General features: G+C 47.5%; 1 protein-coding gene across 1 annotated transcript; it reads right to left on the bottom strand.

The window, feature by feature from the left end:
- Positions 1-501: 501 nt before the first annotated feature.
- Positions 502-18,206, bottom strand: MAPRE1 (microtubule associated protein RP/EB family member 1). The gene is made up of 7 exons (XM_056844082.1): positions 18,130-18,206; positions 15,802-15,925; positions 11,120-11,265; positions 5,228-5,435; positions 3,826-3,944; positions 2,008-2,160; positions 502-693 (listed from the first exon to the last, which is right to left on the bottom strand). Exons 2-7 carry the CDS (start codon positions 15,920-15,922, stop codon positions 637-639), a joined length of 804 nt encoding a protein of 267 aa, XP_056700060.1. The 5' UTR covers positions 15,923-15,925; positions 18,130-18,206; the 3' UTR covers positions 502-636.
- Between the last annotated feature and the right edge of the window lie 2,524 nt (positions 18,207-20,730).

The raw sequence follows: 20,730 nt of genomic DNA, 5'->3' as shown, positions 1-20,730 counted from the left end.
CCTCTGAAAGCCAGTGACCATGGATGGGCCAGCTCTAATGGCCCCTTCAGCCCTCACGCTAGAGACTAGGCAATTCCTTCCAAAACAAGAAAGCAGCATGCTCTCTAACCCCACTGTAGAGCACATAAAACCTCCCGTCACAGAATTTGGCATCTGGAAGCATATTTTAAGCCCCCTTAAGGCATCTCTTTTCATTGCAGAAAACAATTTCCTATTTGCTCCATCTTCCCGCAAAAAACAAAGCCAGTCCTGAAAATTACTTCGCTACGTAACTCCCCCCCAAAAGCACAACACGGTACAGCAAACCCTCCACAAACCAGCGCCTCGCCAGCAACCGAGCCCCTCTGCCAACTCCAAATATTCGACCTCTTGCTTCCAAATTACACCCACTCGATGTTAATACTGCTCTGCTTACAGAAATGAGAAAAGAGCTCTCAAATAAAACCCAATGGAAGGGGGGGAAGTAGTAAAACTTACACAAAGTGCACTTGAAAGAGGTACTTATTTTACTTATGAAAAGAAACCAGTGAGTCCTAAGAATAAAATGGAGTAGTTTTACAGATAAGCACATGATTGGGGCAAAGAATTCTGATTTCTGAATTCCGCTGCTGCTCTGCTGGTACAGTAGGTGGCCTGTTAATACTCTTCTTGCTCTTCTTGTGGTGCTCCTTCGTCTGGTATCACAAAGCCTTCCTGAAAAACAACGGGAGAAACAGACAAGACGTTACAAGCGCAGGAGGCCGCGTTCCCTTCCTCACCTTAGGGGGCTGAGTCACACTCATAATTTTGAGATGTGCTCAAGCCACAATACGTTTTATCTTCAACCTGCACCAAACAGATCTGAGTTCTCTATGGCAGTGCCTAATCCCAGTTTACTGTACACAACCATAAATCTGATGACTTCTGGATCCAGTAAGTGGAACAACATGCTAAAAAGGGATTGCGAAAAGCTCAGACCCAAGAAATCCTGTTTGGCCTTTAAAAGGTGTTACTGGACTCGAGCCAAGCAAGAAATGGGCTCTGTGGCACCAGCCCAGAATTATAGTTCTGGTGAAGCAGCGGAAGCACAGTATAGACTGAGCATTCAAGGACCTTGGTAGGCAAAAGCCTTCCAAGTCACAGGCAGAAGCACAGTCAAGAGCAACTAAGACAAACCACCTTCTCCCTACCACAGCATCCAAGATTTTGGACACAGCAGTCATCAAGCATCAGAGGTGAACAGGACTATGGAGTTCAGCCAGTTTTTGGATGGCCTGAACAAACATTCTAGAAAACCAAACAGTGTTTTCCATTTTTCAGAAATGCATTCCCAACCACCCCCCTCCTCTCCCCATGCTAAGGCCTGATGCTCAGGCAATATGAACAGGCAGCCATCGTGTATGTTTGCAAACATTACCAACTGCCCAACATTCATGAAGATCTCATCAACTTTGGTCCAGACATGACTTGTTCATCAGTCTGCAGGTGAAGGAATATCTCCAAAAATTCCCCTCCCCAAGCATACACACACAATAGATCCCTTTCCCCCTATTCTATTCATGGTGGTCCCCTGGGCAAGGAAGTCCCACTCCACAAGCTCTGCTCACAGTCTTACAGGACAGAGCCCCATGCATGGTGCTAAGTGAATCAGCCTCCATATCTCCTGCCCCACCCCCAGAATGAATCAGCACATCTACACAAAGGGAGGGTGTTTTTGGTTTTTTTTAAGGGGCCAGGAATTTATCAGAAGCTGCTCTTTGTCTTCAGCCAGAATTTTGATTTGCCCGTGAATTTTGGTAACCACAGTCGAGCAATCCATTAGAAACAATGCCACCATGAGCCCCTGGAACCACGCAAGAGCACATCCAATGCTCTTACACAACTCCTGCGCATGTCAGCGGGGCTTGGGGAAGACAGCAGATGGCACCCCAAGCCCTTCGGTAGATGCGAGAACATGCAGCATCTTCGATGTCTAAGCCAAGAGCTCAAAGTGCATTTGCCGAATACCTAAGGGAACGACTGACTTACATCTGTTGCATAAAGAATTTCCACAATCCTCTGCAGCACTGGGTCGCTTTCCCCTTCATTCTCCTGGCAAATCAGCTCTATGTTCCTCAGTTTTCCGAAGTAGAAGTCCCTTTCCTTCTCCAAGTCTTCAACAGTCAATTTTAATACATTGATCTGCCAATGAAGAACCAAGCACAGTATTTTTCATCACAGAGGTAAAAACCCCAGAAACACAAAAGTACTTAATTACCCCTCTTGTCACCATTAACCAAAGCCCTCTTTACTCCCTCTTTACTTATTTCGTAAGTTTTTTCCAGCGTTCTCCTGAATATTCAAATTTTCCCATTAGAAAAACTGAAAGAGCCCTTTAAAAAATGGGCATTTTCCCCCAGGAGTCCGTCGTCCCCTGCGCCCCTTCAACATCTCTAGACACGAGCCCTCCACTGAATCATTATTAGCACCTGGTGCAGGAAACATGAACACACAATTTGGATCCTACAGATCCATTCCTCTGGCACAAGGACGCCTCCCCCAAATTCCAGTCGGCTCTTTGTGCCAGAGGAAAGCACCATCTCTAGCAGAACGGATCTGCAGTAAGATCCTGCCATTCGAGTCCACAATCCACTTATTTTTTGCCCACTATCACAAGCACAGGTTAAAAATAATAAGGTGAAATGCACACACGCAAACCATCATCTGTTCATGAACACCACAAACTGCAAAATTCATGAAAGCCTCACTCCAAATGAGCACAGAACCAGCAGAGGATGAAGCGCATCCTTCTGAGAGGAGGCAGTCACTTCTCAATACCCACCCTATATAGAATCAGAGAGTTGGAAGGGACCACCTGGGTCATCTAGTCCAACCCCCTGCACAATGCAGGAAACTCACAACTACCTCCCCCACACACCCCCAGTGACCCCTGCTCCCTGCCCAGTAGATGGCCCAGATGCCCTCCCTCTCATGATCTGCCCACGGTCATAGAATCAGCATTCCTGACAGATGGCCATCTGGCCTCTGCTTAAAAACCTCCAGGGACAGAGAGCTTCCCCCACCCCCCGAGGAAGCCTGTTCCACTGAGGAACCGCTCTGTTAGAAAGTTCTTCCTAATGTTTAGACGGAAACTCTTTAGATTTAATTTCAACCCGTTGGTTCTTGTCTGACCTTTTGGGGCAACAGAAAACAACTCAGCACCCTCCTCTATATGCTAGCCCTTCAAGTACTTGAAGATGGTTATCATATCACCTCTGTCTTCTCGCCTTCAGGCTAAACATACCCAGCTCCTTCAACCTTTCCTCATAGGACTTGGTCTCCAGACCCCTTACCATCTTTGTTGCCCTCCTCTGGACATGTTCCAGCTTGTCTACATCCTTCTTAAATTGTGATGCCCAAAACATATATACAGGATCAAGCTGTCACCACTGGCAATGTTTCATTCAGTCATTAAAAGCTTTAACTGTACTCCCCCTTATACTAGAACCCCTAACAACATGCAATTTTAAGAGGCCAGTAGTTAAAGCAGCAACTTTCTTAAGCAGCCCAGCCCCCTGTTGTCCACTTCCACGCTAATCTGGAGCCCTTTACAGGAAAGAACCATGTGGGTCATTGGGATGGCTTCATTATGCTCGTCCCAGACGAACCTGTGCAAAGCACTTGTTCACAGCTCCGCCTCTAACATCTCTGGGACCTGCCACTCTTTCAGGACCACCCACAATTCTATTGTCTCCGGAAAGATGATCGGTATGGGCTGATCACGGCCTTATTTTGGAGTGCCAAGCAGCTGCTGTTAAATGGGGAGGGGGAAATCACACTTGTTGTTCATCACAACCAGAAACACACCTGTTGGATCAGTTCCGCAGATTCATCCTCCCCAATGCCTCCTGGTGCCTTTTTAACCATTCCAGGGGCAGTTTTATTAGCCACGGTTGTCCTCTGTGCAACCAAGGGTCGCGTTGGAGCTGAAAGACAAAAGCGTATTAGTTGCAGTCTAAAGTAGGAGACATACAGACCCAGGTGCCCTCAGTATACATCTACCAACTGAAGAGAATTGCACCGGAGTGTGGAGACCTGTGTAATCAGTAGGAAAGCCCCTTCTAGAGCCCCAAAGAACACTGAAGAAAAGGCCCTCTCCCTGAAAGGTGTTTTAGTACCAATCGCAGCTGTTTTCTTTAAGGAACCAGTGGAGTCTGCTCTGGCAGCCTTCAGTTCTGAAGTTCCCACATAACTGTTATCTACAAAAGGCAGAGCAGTTCCAGCTGTTACATGCTAACCCCAAACACCTCCTACCTTACCAAGAGAGGAGCACCTGCCCACCCACCCTGGAGACATGACCCAACTCTTCTCCCCCCCCCACCTCTCTACAGAGGAACAGAAGTAAAAAGCTGTCTCAATCATGTGGTGTGGCGTTTCCTGCTAGGTAACAGCCCTTGTGAAACATAGGAAACAGCAGCGTTCAGCAGCCGCTTGGACTTCCACAGGCCAGTAAATCAGGAGGGCTGCACAACTGCAGCGGCATGAGCCCACAGTCTCATGCACCACCCCTTCTAACAGCACTAGAGGTGGGCAGTGATTACACAGTAATACCCGTGCAAAGCATTTACTTCCGCATCTTTGGTTACTGCAAGCATCTGCAAGACACATGACAATTATTGCCTAACACCATCACGTGAACTGTAGAAAAGGGTAGGAGTCCAGGAGCACCTTAAAGACTAACAAAGTTTCTGGCAGGGAAGGAGCTTTCGTGAGCTGTGGCTCACGAAAGCTCCAACCCTGCCAGAAATTTTGTTAGTCTTTAAGGTGCTCCTGGACTCCTACTCTTTTCTACTGCTAGTGACAGACTAACACGGCTACCCATCGTGATCTATCTCCATTACATGAACATACAGGAAGCTGCCTTCTACTGAATCAGACCCTGGGTACATCAAGGCCAATCTACTCTGACTGGCTGCTGCTCTCTGGGGTCTTTCATATCACCTTCTGTCTGGTCCTTTTAACTAGAGATGCTGGGGTCTAAACCTGGGACCTTCTGCATGCAAAGCAGAGGCTCTTCCCCCGTCCTACAGCCCCCTTCCCCTCCCTACCATTGAGGGTCCTTAATCCTGACTGGCCTCCGGACAAAGCAGCCAGAAGATGCAGCTCCATGCTGTTCCTTTACCCACTAAGGGTCACTACAGCCTCAGGCCCTGAGCGACCCGAAATGTTGTAAGGCTAACTAATGAGGCTGCTGGAGCCCAACTGATACCTGTGCCGCCAGAGACCAGGTTCTTCTTGGGTTTGCTCAGCACTGGCGCAACGAGAGCGGGCGCCACCGCGGTTTCCTGGCCTTGCCGAGCTGCCACAGGGTCATAGTCCTTCCCGTCGTAGTTTGCATCAAAGAATTTTTTAAACCACTGAACAAATTCAAAATTGTCCTGGAATTTTCCTTTTACTAGTTTGTCCACAGGGATTATCTAGGGAGGGGGGGAAATAACAGCATGTTTAGCCAAAAAAAGAGAAAGCCTTTTTTAAAACATTTGAGTCTGAAAGCAGTTGGTTCTAAGAAGATGACACAGGATCTTTCGGCTCAAACCCAGAAAGAAGAAACTTTAGTCACAGATGAGCTGTGTGCGCAAGCCAAAACAGGTAGGAAGAGACAGAGGAAGCTAGACTATATTACAGCAGTCTCTGGATGGCATACAAAGAGCTAAGATGGTAACGTAACAAGGATATCAAAACATTACAACTAAGGAAGCCACGAAATACCACCCAGCAACAAACTCCATTTCCCAGGCCTTACTAAATCAAGCCATGTTTTAGGGACACAAAACACAGAAAAGGATGTCCTCCCTTTAACTAAATATCAAATTCCACTGTTCACATTAGAGATAGTGAAAGAACACTTGGCAAGAATTAATGAAGCAGGGCAGGGCAGGTACGATGCATCTGAATGCCAAATGTAACAAAAAATGTACACTAAACTATGAACATAAGAAAGGCCCTGCTGGATCAGACCCAGGCCCATCAAGTCCAGCAGTCTGTTCACACAGTGGCCAACCAGGTGCCGCTAGGAAGCCACTAACAAGACGAGTGCAGCAGCACCATCCTGCCTGTGTTCCACTGCACCCAATATAATAGGCATGCTCCTCTGATACTAGAGAGAATATGTATGCAGCATGACTAGTATCCATTCTAACTAACAGCCATGAATACCCCTCTCCTCCATGAATATTTCTACTCTCCTCTTAAAGCCCTCCAAGCTGGCAGCCATCACCACATCCTGGGGCAGGGAGTTCCACCATTTAACTATGTGTTGTGTGAAGAAATACTTCCTTTTATCTGTTTTGAATCTCTCACACTCCAGCTTTAGCAGATGACCCCGTGTTCTAGTATTATGGGAGAGGGAGAAAAACTTCTCCCTGTCCACTCTCTCCAAACCATGCATAATTCTATAGACCTCTATCATGTCTCCCCTCAGCCGCCTTCTTTCCAAGCTAAACAGCCCTAAGCGTCTTAACTGCTCCCCATAGGACAGTTGCTCTAGTCCCCTAATCATTTTGGTTGCTCTTTTCTGCACCTTCTCAAACTCTGTAATATCCTTTTTTAGGTGTAGTGACCAGAACAGTTCACAGTATTCCAAGTGTGGTCTCACCATAGATTTGTACAAGGGCAGTATGATATCAGCAGTTTTATTCTCTATTCCTCATCTAATTATGGCCAGCATGGAATTTGCCTTTTTTACAGCAGCCGCACACTGGGTTGACGACATCATTGAGCTATCCATGACCACCCCAAGATCCCTTTCTTGGTCTGTTGCTGCCAGCACAGATCCCATCAGTGTATATGTGAAGTTGGGATTTTTTGTCCCAGTATGCATCATTTTACACTTACATTGAATCTCATTTGCCATTTTAATGCCCATTCTTCCAGTATGCAGAGATCCTTCTGGAGCTCTTCACAGTCCGATTTTGTTTTAACCACCCTAAATAATTTGGTGTCATTTGCAAACTTGGCTACTTCACTGTTTAACCCCAACTCCAGGTCATTGATGAACAGGTTGAAAAGCACCGGTCCCAACACAGATCCCTGAGGCACCCCACTGCTCACATCCCGCCATTGCGAGAACTGACCATTGATTCCTACTCTCTGCTTCCTATTTTTCAGCCAGCTCTCAATCCAGAAGAGGACTTGTCCTCTTATCCCATGACTATGAAGTTTGCGTAGCAGTCTTTGGTGGGGGACTTTGTCAAAAGCTTTTTGGAAATCCAAATACACAATATCCACAGGCTCATTCCTGTCCACATGCTTACTGACGCTTTCAAAAAACTCTAATAGGTTAGTGAGACAGGACCTACTCTTACAGAAGCCATGTTGGGTTTTGCCCAGCAGACCTTGCCCTTCTATATGCTATTACAATATTGTCACAAAAATCGTATAGAACAGCCACAATACAGTACTTTCAGTATCAAAATATATTCAGCATGCGTGTACTAACAAATTGCAATCCAACAATATCCCAAGTGTTCACATATACCTCCTATACACACAGAAAATCAATGTCCATAGCATGAGTAAATTCTACCTAAGCATCTTGAATTTGGCTAGCAGCCTAAATTTTGATGCATAGACAGTTCCAATATTCAGCATAAAGTGTGCAACACAATCTCAGCTGAAACACAATCTCAGCTGAAACACAATCTCAGCATCTTGAATCTGGCTGAGATTGTGTTTCAGCTGAGATTGTGTTGCACACTTTATGCTGAATATTGGAACTGTCTATGCATCAAAATTTAGGCTGCTAGCCAAATTCAAGATGCTTAGGTAGAATTTACTCATGCTATGGACATTGATTTTCTGTGTGTATAGGAGGTATATGTGAACACTTAGGATATTGTTGGATTGTGACATAGGTATGTGTATAGATGTGAAGACTTGTGACAATGTTGTATTATAATTTGTTAATACACACATGCTGAATATATTTTGATATTGAAAGTACTGTATTTGAGGAACTGGGCAGCTGGGAAATGGAGTTTGTGGGTGGGCAGCATTTAGTGGCTTCCTTAGTTGTAATGTTTTGATATTCTTGTTATGTTATCATCTTAGTTCTTTGTATGCCATCCAGAGACTGCTGTAATATAGTCTAGCTTTTCATAGCATAGATGTAAACAGCATCCCCTCCTGGCAAGTAACACCTTAACATTAAGCCTCTTGAAAGGGGCAGGACATTCTTTTCTCCAGGATGCTGGCAGCCTTAACTAGAGCTGAATGTGTTAAGACAGTGGCCACGCATGCCATGCTACAGTCAGAGGCACACAGACATGCATGTGTGTAAACGTAAGACCTGGGACTGGAACGGTGGACTCTGATCTGGAGAACCAGGTTCGATTCCCCACTCCTCCAAATGAGCGGCGGATGCTAATCTGGTGAAACGGGTTGGTTTCCCCACTCCAACACATGAAGCCAGCTGGGTGACCTTGGGCTAGACACAGTTCTATTAAGAGCTCTCTCAGCCCCACCTATCTCACAGGGAGGGGAAGGGAAGGTGATTGTAAGCTGGTTTGATTCTGCCTTAAGTGGCAGAGAAAGTCGGCATATAAAAAACAACTCTTCTTCGAACTCAGGTCAAGTAGAAAAATGTTCTACAAGCAGGAAAGCCAGCGACTGTACTGGTTAGAGAGTCAGACAAGGACCTGGGAGGCCCAGGTTCAGATCCCCACTCTGCCATGAAGCTTGATGGGTGACCCTGGGCCAAGGTGCTCTCTCCCAGGCTAACCTATTACCAGCACTGCTATTGTGAGGATAAGAGGAAGGATGGGGGAAGAGCACTCTTAGAAGCCACCTTGGGTCACCATTGGGAAGAAAAAAGCAGAGTATCCAAAATAAAATAAACATACATGTCTACTTCTAGCATTATAGCACAAACATTTCAGTCATTGATATCTTCCCTCCTATGGGTTCCGGATTGTGGAATCTATTGTCGTCCTTCCATCCTACGTGCCAAGATCTTTACAGTTTCTTTAGCTCAAGGTCAGTTTGCTCCAAGGAAACTTGTGAAATGCACTGAGGCAATTTCATTATCTCTTTCCCCTTCATCTGATGTATCAAAAATGGAACCATTTGCCACCACAGAGCCAGTCCTCTGTGTAACAGAGAGGTGCATAAATCAACAAGGGCCACTTTTACATTTTTTAACCTTCAAAAGGTGCAATAGTATCTACCAAAGCACCTCTAATTCTCTGCAAATTTTCTTCTCTCTCTCCACATCACCGCAGGTCCACATCCACACCGTTAACACTCTCTTGTTGTTTTCCCTTTTTGCTTCCATCGGTCAGCTAACCACCTCTCATTTTGGATGGATATAAGTCATTTAAGAATAAGATTCGAGATATTTTAATATTCCATTTTACATGTTCAGTTATTAAACATTCCGTAAACATTACCTGGTTTAAAATGTATTCGTTTTATTTATTTATACCCTGCCTTTCTCTCCAGTGGGGAGCTAAAGCAGCTTACATTCTTCTCCTCTCCTCTGTCTTATCCCCACAACTCTGTGAGGTAGGTTAGATTGAGAGAGTGTGAGTGGCCAAGATGACCCAGTAAGCTGGGGGTGACACGACTGGGGATTCGAACCCAGATCTTAAAAACCCAGGTTTTTAAGCAGAGGCTAGATGGCCATCTGTCAGCAATGCTGATTCTATAACCTTAGGCAGATCATGAGAGGGAGGGCATCTTGGCCATCTTCTGGGCATGGAGTAGGGGGTCACTGGGGGTGTGGTGGGGGAGGTAGTTGTGAAATTCCTGCATTGTGCAGGGGGCTGGACTAGATGACCCTGGTGGTCCCTTCCAACTCTATGATTCTATCTTCCAGATGGTAGTCCAAAACTCTTAACCACTACACAGGGCTGAAGAAGGTTATTATTTTTTATTTTGGTTTATTTATAGCCCGCCTTTCTTGTTGAGACTCAAGGCAGATTACATTGTGTAAATCAAGTACAATCAACAGGATGGGACATCCAATGAACAGAGCAAGAGGGTTAGGACTACAGAAATCTGAAAACAAACAGCTGAAACATAGTATGAGTTTTTAAACATGAGACGTTAAGCGTGGCAGAAACTACCTAGTCCGGAGCATGCATATGGCAACAGGCAGTAATACAGTGGTGGAGGTCACAGTCCCTCTCTGACATTTCTGTTTTGGAAGATGTTTGGACTGAATGACAATGACATCTTGCTTCTTTTTCATTGTGGTATAACAGCCAGTGTGGTGCAGTGGTTAGAGTGTCCGACTAGGACCTGGGAGACCCAGGTTCAAATCCCCTCTCTGCTATGAAAGCTTACCAGGAGACCTTGGGCCAGTCAAATATAGTCAGCCTAACCTACCTCACAGGGTTGTTGCTATGAGGATAAAATGGAGGAGGGGAGAAGGATAATGAAAGCTGCTTCGGGCCCCCTCTGCGGAGAAAAGCAGGCTAGAAACATCTAAATAATACAATACTCTTGTCATTTTTCGCTTTTAAAGTGTTTCGAATTCATGAGAGCCACCGCAAAGGCCCAACTTGGGGGGGCAACAGGCAGCACACTGACTGACTAAATCAAACATAAAAAGCAAAAGGCGGCCTCTAGTTTCTACCAGAAAATGCACCTGGTTAGAAGAAGAAGAATTGGTTTTTATATGCTGACTTTCTCTACCACTTAAGGGAGACTCAAACCGGCTTACAATCGCCTTCCCTTCCCCTTCCCTCAACAGACACCCTGTGAGGTAGGTGGGGCTGAGAGAGCTCTAAGAGAGCTGTGACTACCCCAAGGTCACCCAGCAGGCTTCATGTGGAAGAGTGGGGAAACAAATCCAGTTCACCAGATTAGCGTCTGCCACTCATGTGGAGGAGTGGGGAATCAAACCCAGTTCTCCAGATCAGACTCCACTGCTCCAAACCACTGCTCTTAACCACTATACCACACTGGCTCTCTAGGTTGAGGAAACTGTTTGCGGCTAACTTAACTCCAGCTTGACCACCTTTTAGCTGGGAGATCTCAGCTGGTGACTGGAAGGCCCCCAGAGTAAGACAGATTGAGGATTTCAGGCGCAGCAGCCCCTGATGACAGGCATTCCAAAGGACGGCTCAAACCACACGCGTGCGAGTGAACAGAAGCTTACTTTGTCAACGCCCATCCGCTTAAAACCTGCTTGTAGGACTTTGAAGTTTTGAATGTATTCATGTTCCAACTTTGCCTGGAATTTCACTTTCTTCAGTGTTACAGAACCAGGGAAGAGCATATCCATGAACTGACAATAAGCAGCACCTGCAGAGGGAATAAGAAACATCCATGTGAGAACCGAAGCTTAGCATACCGTAGAAAGGCAAAAAAGTTTCCTTACAGAAGAAAAACCAGCCCTGCACATAAATTTCAATGAGCCTGTGGAACTGCAATGTGACAAATGCATCCACCACAACTTGTCTATTTATCAAAAGACCTTCCCTTTCAAAGGTAAAGGAAAATCCCTTATAAATGGCCACAACATCTCGTATTGTGAACCAGGGCCAGACAGGCAGGCAGGAAATGTTTCACTGGACAAGCACTGCCAAGCCATCAAATTCCTCTCTTACGATGCTTGGCTGAGGGAGAGTATTTTTCACAGCCCTGCTGCAGCCACCCTGCAAACATTCAGCCTCACCCATGCACAAGCCTCGTCAGCACTCACACTCTTTCCTTGCAGCACAGCCACAGGGAAGCCATCTTTTGTTTAGCAGCAGGAAACCCCTGTGACTCCCTGAAACTGGCTGCTGCCCTCCACATGCTGTGACAGGTAGGCCGTTCAAGTGCTTTGTGGAGAAGAAGAAGAAGAGTTGGTTTTTATACCCTGCTTTTTCTCTAACTTTAAGGAGTCTCAAAGCGGTTTAACAATCACCTTCCCTTCCTCTCCCCACAACAGACACCCTGTGGGGGAGGTGGGGCTGAGTGAGCTCTATGAGAGCTGAGACTTGCCCAAGGTCACCCAGCTGGCTTCATGTGTAGGAGTGGGGAAACAAATCCAGTTCATAAAATTAGAGTCCGCTGCTCATGTGGAGGAGTGGGGAATCAAACCCGGTTCTCCGGATCAGACTCCACCGCTCCAAACCACCACTCTTAACCACTATACCACACTGGCAAGGTGGGACCTGGAGAAGAGTTTTTATATGCCGACTTTCTCTACCCCTTAAGGGAGAATCAAGCCGGCTTACAATCACCTTCCCTTCCCCTCCCCACAACAGACACCCTGCGAGGTAGGTGGGGATGAGAGAGTTTGGAGAGAACTCAAGCTTCATGTGAAGGAGTGGGGAAATAAACCCAGTTCACCAGATTAGAGTTCACCGCTCATGTGGAGGAGCAGGGAATCAAACCCTGTTCTCCAGAGGGAGGGGCTGTGGCTCAGTGGTAGAGCCTCTGCTTGGCATGCAGAAGGTCCCAGGTTCAATCCCCGGCATCTCCAGTTAACGGGACTAGGCAAGTAGGTGATGTGAGAGACCTCTGCCTGAGACCCTGGAGAGCTGCTGCCGGTCTGAGTAGACAATACTGACTTTGATGGACCAAGGGTCTGGTTCAGTAGAAGGCAGCTTCATGTGTTCAGATTCGAGTCCACAGCTCTTAACCACTACAACACGCTGGCATGTGGAGAGGATTCCACTTGCCTTTATTCAGCACTCAGTACATAATGCCAAAGACGCCAGTCCAGTATTGATGCTGGGCATTTAGCTCACTGCTAAGGAGCAATTACTGTTGAATAGGTGAATGTCGAAGTTCCCCCCACCCCGTCCATACACGTAAGTCAAATCCACAATCAAGGCATGCAAAAAAAAGCCAGGGGACACTCAAGCCACACAAAAGAGCAGTTGTTTGTCACAGAAAGATGGCCCTGGGCCCTATGTAGGGATACCCTTGAAAAGTGTCTAGAAGCTACAATTGGTACAGAATGCTGCAGTCAAAATTCCCACTAGAGCGGTTCATAGGGACCATATTGCTCCAGTCTTGCTCCACTTACATAAGCTCCCAATTTGCTTCTGGGCCAAATTCAAGGTGCTACCATTGGCCTATAAAAGCTTCATGTGGCTTGGAACCAGCATGCCTTAAGGACTGCTTGCATGATGTAGTGGTGAAGAGTGGTGGTTTGGAGTGATGGAGTCTGATCTGGAGAACAGGGTTTGATTCCCCACTCCTCCACATGAGAGTCAGATGCTAATCTGGTGAACTGGGCTTGTTTCTCCACTCCACATGAAGTTAGCTAGGTGACCTTGAGCTAGTCACAGTTCTATTAAGAGCTCTCTCAGCCCCACCTACCTCACAGGGTGTCTGTTGTGGGGAGGGGAAGGGAAAGGTGATTGTAAGCCGGTTTGAGTCTCCCTTAAGTGGCAGAGAAAGTCGGCATATAAAAACCAACTCTTCTTCTTCTCCCACTTATCAGACCACTTTGGTCACCTTTGGAGGCTCTCACCATTTGAGGATAGACTGGTGACAACTCAAGAAAGAGACTACTTAGTCAGAGCCCCAAAATCATGGAATTCCCTCCACAGGGAGATTTATCTGTCCTTCTGTCATTGTCTTCCACCAGCAGATAAAGACTTTTATGTTTTGACTGGTGTTCCCCCACTAACTCACTCCTGTTCAGATGTCTTCGAGTTGTTACACACATGTTTTTAAGCTTATTTTAACATTTATTATTTCGCACCCTGGGGACCCTAAGTTAAGTGGAACAACAGCTTAAAAAATGTTTTAAATAAAAATAAACATCTCACACAGCAGGCACTATCCACATTTCCTGTGCGAGCCCCATTAAATCAAATGAAAACGATGCACAAAGGGGTTCCAAGCTGGATGTTACCCAACTCAGAATGAAGAACTGTGCTTTCTTGAATCCTGCTCCACCATACTCATACGGCAGGCCTCTGAAATGTCAGCCTTCTCCCCCAACCGTAAAAGATTTGAGGAAATTCCCATTGCTCAAAACTCCCCAAATATCAAAATAAGGAAGTTATTATGACCAAACAGTACATGTAAGACAGGAGAGGAGAACGCCAGAAAAGGAATCAGTCTGCTTACAACCACTGGGGCCATCACTCCTCAAAATTCATCGCTAAGTAACTGTCCTCGGGAAGTACCAAGGGCCCTGACATTACTAATGACTTTGACAAATCAAAAAGACTTTGCATAGCTGTGTTACGTCATGAGACGACAAGAGTCACTGGAAAAGACAGTCATGCTAGGAAAAGCTGAGGGCAGCAGGAAAAGAGGAAGACCCAACAAGAGATGGATTGACTCAATAAAGGAAGCCACAGCCTTCAATTTGCAAGATCTGAGCAAGGCTGTCAAAGACAGGACATTTTGGAGGACTTTCATTCATAGGGTCACCATGAGTCGGAAGCGACTTGACGGCACTTAACACACACACATAGCTGCATTTAGACATATCAGCTTTGAAGCTGAGAGCCTCCCGGTTCCTTTCTCCTTCAATGCGTGCTGACAGCTTCTTCACACAGTTAACTGGACTCATTTTTACTCTTCTACTCATCAACTTTCTTCATTCATTTGCTTAATCAACCCACCCACCAGATACTAACTCACTATCCACTCCCACTGTATAATTTTTCCAATTCTCCCAAACCATAACTTTTCCCCCTGGATGCCAGTACCTCCCTCATCCAAATTCAATACACACACATCCCATCCATATCACCATGGATAAGGCTAGATTCGAGTCCAGTAGCACCTTAGAGACCAACAAGATTTTCAGGGTATAAGCTTTTAAGAGTCAAAGCTCCCTTCTTCAGATACTTCGCCAGATATCTGACAAAGGGAGCTCTGACTCTCAGAAGCTTCCACCCCAAAAAACTTACTGGTCTTTAAGGTGCTACTGGACCTGGACCTGGCTGTTCTACTGCAGGCCAACATGGCTACCCTTTGAAACTACCATTGATAAGGGACATACTTGCAAACTCGAAATAACTGGACAGTCATGCTGTTTAGAGCCATCACAAACTTTCTTGCTATCTGCTCATTTTTGCAGTGCTTTATAATTTCCTTCCATAAATCAGTTGTGTATTCCGAGTATGAGCCCCTGCAAGCAACATACTCTTCCCAGCCCACATCTTACTTGAAAGCCATTTCTTAAAACAAATTAACTCTCCCCCCCGCACACAGATTCACTTTAAACTCTTGTTACTTTTCTTATTTGATCTATAATATTGCACCTAGTCCAAGTTTAGAATAAATCCTCTCTTGGATAAGGAGCATCACAGCTTTTCAAGCCACAAGTTCAGTTACCATCACTATGGATTCATCTCCTCTGAGCTTTTAGCTTCACAGCAAAAGCCTCCCTTGTGCAGGCACTCTTGAGAGCAAGACAAGTTCCATAGCAGCAGCTTCAAGTTTTATTCTCTGAAAAATTCAGAAACTCTCCTTTACAAAGGTGCCCAACAGTACACATCACAATTCATGCGTACAGCTGCACTTGGCCCTACAACACTTGTTCAACTTGCTGCAGGAAAGAAGATTTAGCTCGAGGCTTGGAATCTCTCACCCAAAATCAGATTATGTCACCATATCTTACAAGCAAGTTACAGATGGAAAAAGGTTTGAAATACAAGCATGGAACTCATGCAAACGAGTTATGCCACATTCTACTTTTGTACTGCCAGTGTAAATTTCTTCCCAGCCTGGAAAATGGAGATAAAAGATAGGCAGGCATCAACCCACCACCCCTCAAGAGAATTCTTCAGTACCAGTCCAATACTCCATCCCCAGGTGGCTCTTTGAATGGGAAAAAATGTGTTTAAATCATAAGCAGCCGCTCAACCCTCCACTTACCCGAACAGAGCTGTTCTATCTTTGTCAGATTCAACTGGAGGGACTCATTGATCCAGGCGAGCATGTCATGTCGACTCAAGTTATCGCTTGTCACCGAGGTGGAATACACGTTAACTGCCATTTTCTGAAGAAAATTCAATGAGAAAAGATTTGGTTTATCCAGAAGCAAGTGAAAAGTACATCTCCCCTTCTCACACCGTGATCAACAGAAGGCCTCGTTCGGCTGCCAAGGGTTGGATGCGGGCCACCTTTTCAAGAGTCAGCTTACAGGAGACAGTCTAGCCATTTATCAGAAGTCCAAGAGCCCCAGTAATGTGATGAGCCCATGTATACACATAAATAGCCGGAATCAGACGCTACGCTCATTCCCACAGACAAAGCAGAGATATATCCTACTGTACCAGGAAGCATACTACAGTGAACACGAAGAGCCAGTTCACAGGAGTGAGACAAACAAGCTGATTCAACAGCTGGCACAAGTAAGTTCTCCTTCATGAAGGACAGAAGTCAGCCGGCTCTTCTCATTTTTAAAATAGTGTGCGAAGAGGCACCGCAGCAACATGAATGGAGAAAGGGGATTCTAGAAGGACTCAAATTCAGGATGAGTGGGGGTGAAGAGACAGTTGATACAAGCAAGCAAGGAGAGGCTCTGTACTGAGGAAAGGCTTAGACAGAGAACCGGGTGCTCAGAGGAGACCAAGAAGGGAACCTGGAGAACCAAGAGGGCTTTAGGCACAAGGAGCACTGACCGCCAACCTGCTTGCAGAAAATGCTGGATGGAAGCATGACCGGGGGGAGGGGAATATAGAGGAGCACGGGGGGTTTCAGTTGACGCAGAAAATTAAGAACGTGTGATGTGATCATAGCATCAGAACAGAAAGCTCAAGAGACAATTCTGGAAACAAAAGAAAGCAGGAACCCATTCCTCCCCCAGTGGGAAGCTTCTACCCTGATCAGCATGGCAGGACTCCCACAGGGCAGGAAGGTCATATTTAAGATTGATGTGCCAGTTAAACTAGGCCACTCTTGTGACACAAGAAACAAGGCAGATTCAAGGTATGTTTTAAGAGGAGGCAGACTTGACATGCTCTGGGAAGCGCCGACAGCCCTGCAAGCCGTGCCCCAAAGCTCCATGCGCCACTTCCACATCTCAGGCGTATCCTTTCAATCAATCAATCATATTTATAATGGTCATGGGCCATCAGACAAAACAGAATATTACAAAACATATGGTAGGTGTACCCTTTATGAGAAAAACCACACTCTGGGGCCGTTTATGAACGGGAGGTTTTGCCTTGGATTTGCCACTCTCTAAATGCACATTTTCCCCATCTGAATTCTCAAAACTCAACAATAAGCCCCCATGCAGTTTTGAGAATTCAGAGAGGGAAAATGTGCATCTAGAGAGTGGTGTGGCAAGAGGGGGGGGGAACCTCCAATGCATAAACGGCCTCTGAGAGCAAGGTCACGCGGGGCGCGGCTCAGTGGTAGAGCCACTGTTTGGCCACAAGGTCCCAGGTTCAGTCCCCGGCATCTCCAGTTAAAGGGACTGGGCAAGTAGGTGATGTGAGAGACCTCTAACTGAGACCCTGGAGAGTCGCTGCCGGTCTGAGTAGACAATACTGACTTTGATGGACCCAGAAGGGTCTGATTCAGTCTAAGGCAGCTTCATGTGCCCATGTGTCCCCAAGGGAGAGATGGGGAGGGGGGTAAGCGTTTTGCCCTTTGGCTATTCGAGCAGGACCCCCACCCACCCCCAGCCTCTGCCCCAGAGCTAGTGCAGCTTCCAGGGCCTACCTCGCGGGGTCGTCGTGAGAGCCAAACCTCGCAGGCCAGCCCAGACTCCTCGGGAGAAAGGCAGACAGGCGAGCTAAGACGCTGGAGGAGGCCTGGAAAGGCTGACCCAAACCGGGAGCAGCTCTGCAGCCAGCCAGCCGGCCGGCCGGCCGGCCGGGCGAGGAGCGGGGCCCGCGCGGAGCAGCCCCTGCAGACAACGCCGAGGCCGCCCCCGGAAGCGCCCCCAAGCGCGCCCCCCCTTCCCGAGCGCCACCGCCCCCGCCTATTTGCATACGAGGGTTCGAATTAGCATACGCAAACCCTCGCAAGGCCCCCTGGGTAGGGCGGCCTGGCCGATGGAGCCGGCCGGCCGGAGGGAGAGAAGGAAGGGCGGCGCCCTCGCCGTGCCGTGCCTCGGCCCCCCGGCGGCCCCATCGGAGCCGGCCGGCCGGGCGGGAGGTGGGCCCGGCCCCCCCTTCCCGCGCGGCGCCGGCCCAACGGCCGCCTTCCCCTCCCCCCTCCGCCCTCCAGCCCGTTACCTCAGTCGCTTACCGTTCAAACCGGCCCCGCCCGCCTCGCCCGGGATCTGACGTCACGCGCACGCCGGCGCGCTGGCGTCACTTCAAGGGAGCGCGAGGGAGGAGGAGACGGCGAGGGCGGGCTCCGGATGACCTCAGCGCGGAGGGTTGAGGGGGCGGGGCTTGCCCCGGCGGGGGGGGCGCGGCTTTCTTCTCCCTTCCGGCGTCAAGGATTGGCTGGCCTCTGGCCGCAATCGCTGACACAAGGGGGCGGGGACTCAGCCCCTCCTCCTCCTCCGGCTCCCCGCGAGAGTCCATGCACAGGCCACGCCCCCTGGCCCTTCCAGGATCCCCCCCCATAGAACTAGAGAGCTGGAAGGGGCTCCCGGGGTCATCTAGCCCAACCCCCTGCACAATGCAGGAAATTCACAACTTCCTCTCCCCCAAACCCCCAGTGACCCCTACTCCATGCACAGAAGATGGCCAAGATGCCCTCCCTCCCATCATCTGCTTAAGGTCATCAAATGAGCCCTGCTGACAGATGGCCATCTAGCCTCTGCTAAAAACCTCCAGGGAAGGAGAGCCCACCACCTCCCGAGGAAGCCTGTTCAGCTGAGGAACCGCTCCAACTGTTAGAAAATTATTCCTAATGTCTAGACAGAAACTCTTCTGATTTAATTTCAACCCGTTGGTGGTTCTGGTCCGACCTTCTGGGGCAACAGAAAACAACCCGGCACCCTCCTCTATACGACAGCCCTTCAAGTACTTGAAGATGGTTATCAGATCCCCTCTCAGTCTTCTCCTCTTCAGGCTAAACATACCCGGCTCCTTCAACCTTTCCTCATGGGACTTGGTCTCCAGACCCCTCACCATCTTTGTTGCCCTCCTCTGGACACATTCATGTAGTTAGTAATTTTCTTGCCCATTTCATTTGACTCACTCCTTCATCCACCCTCTTTCTGGTCTGCCCACAGTGGCTTTTTATTTCAGAGGCATGCATTTCACGCAGTCATTTGTTATTGACATGCCTAAAGCTGCCTGATCTCGCATCGCCATGAGTGAAACGAATGAAACGTTAACATAATTGTATGCAATTAATATGTGCAGAGAGTAAGGTCATCATGCAATGCGGTCGTTGTTAACAATAAAATCGAGGATTGTTTTTTATGGAGCCTAGGGAGGGAGCTCAGCAGGGACGCGATGCTGTGAATTTTCCAATTGAACCAACCGGTTTGTTAGTGAATTAATCGAATGCGGTCCTAAATAAAACACAAACTCTTTCTTTCTTTCTTTCTTTTTCTTTCTTTCTCAAACCAGCATGGTATAATGGTCAAGAGCGGTGGTTTGGAGCAGGGGATTTTAATCTGGAGAACCGGGTTTGATCCCCCACTCTTCCACATGAGCAGCAGACGCTAATCTGGTGAACCGGGTTCGTCTCCCCACTCCTCCACATGAAGCCTGATGGGTGACTTTGGGCTAGTCACAGCTCTCTCAGCTCCACCTACCTCACAGGGTGTCTGTTGTGGGGAGGGAAAGGTGATTGTAAGCCAGTTTGATTATTCCTTAAGGCAGCGTACAAATATAAGCAAAATCCATAAAAACCCAGAATTTAGAATCACCATTTAAGAACACTAGTAAATTAATCAGATGCGGTCCTAAATAAAACCACCTTCAACTGCCTCTCTTCTTGCAGCAATGAATGAGCTGCGGTTCAAATCTCCCTGCCACTAACTTGCCAAGGGGCCTTAAGAAAAACCCCACCTGCCCCGCCCATCTGCTGTATGGGAATTAGGGTTGCCAGTTCCAGGTTGAGAAATTCCTGGATGTATAAAGGTTGAGCTTGGGGAGAGAACTCATGAGGGTATGTGATGCCATAGAGTCTACTTTTCGAAGCGGCCATTTCCATCAGGGGAACTGATCTCTGTAGCATGGAGCTCAGTTGTAATTCTAGAGAACTCCAGGCCTCACCTGGAAGTTGGCAACCCCACTGGCAACTCCATCTTGGGAGGTTCTTGGAGATTCAGGGTTGGTGCCTTGGGAGGGTAAAGTTTAGAGAGGAGGGAAGAAATCAGTGGGTATGGGATGCTATAGAGTCCGCCCTCTAAAGCACCCATTTCCTCCAGGGGGACTGATCTCTGTAGTCTGGAGATCAGTTATAATTCCAGGAAATCACCAGGTCCTACCTAGCGGTTGGAAACCCTACCATGAAGGGGTAATTTTTTTTGGGGGGGGGGGGTTCACCTAGAATCTTTTATATACCATAGAGTTAGCCCTCTGAAACTGCCATTTTCTCCAGAGAAACTGATCTCTGTCTGTGATTCCAGATCAGGCTTCACCCTACCTAGTAACTCTAGTTAGGGTAGCCAACTCCAGGTTGGAAATTCCTGGAGATTTTGAGGGTGGAGGGTTTGGGGTGAGAAGATATTTCAGCAGCAGGGTATTATGCCAGTGTCCACTCTCCAAAGCAGCCATTTTCTCCAGGGGAGCTGATCTCTTGTTGTCCGGAGATCAATTGTAATTCCAAGAGATCTCCAGGCCCCTCCTAGCAGTTGGCAACCCTGGTGTAATGCCATAGAGTGCATCCATTTTTTTTGCGGGGGAATCGATATCTTTAGTCAGAAGGTCATTGGCAATT

This window comes from Euleptes europaea, chromosome 2 (assembly GCF_029931775.1).
Source record: "Euleptes europaea isolate rEulEur1 chromosome 2, rEulEur1.hap1, whole genome shotgun sequence".
In the NCBI taxonomy this organism is placed as follows: Eukaryota; Metazoa; Chordata; class Lepidosauria; order Squamata; family Sphaerodactylidae; genus Euleptes; species Euleptes europaea.
The sequence above is the reverse complement of the archived record's forward strand: the minus strand, read 5'-3'. Positions and strand labels throughout refer to the sequence as shown.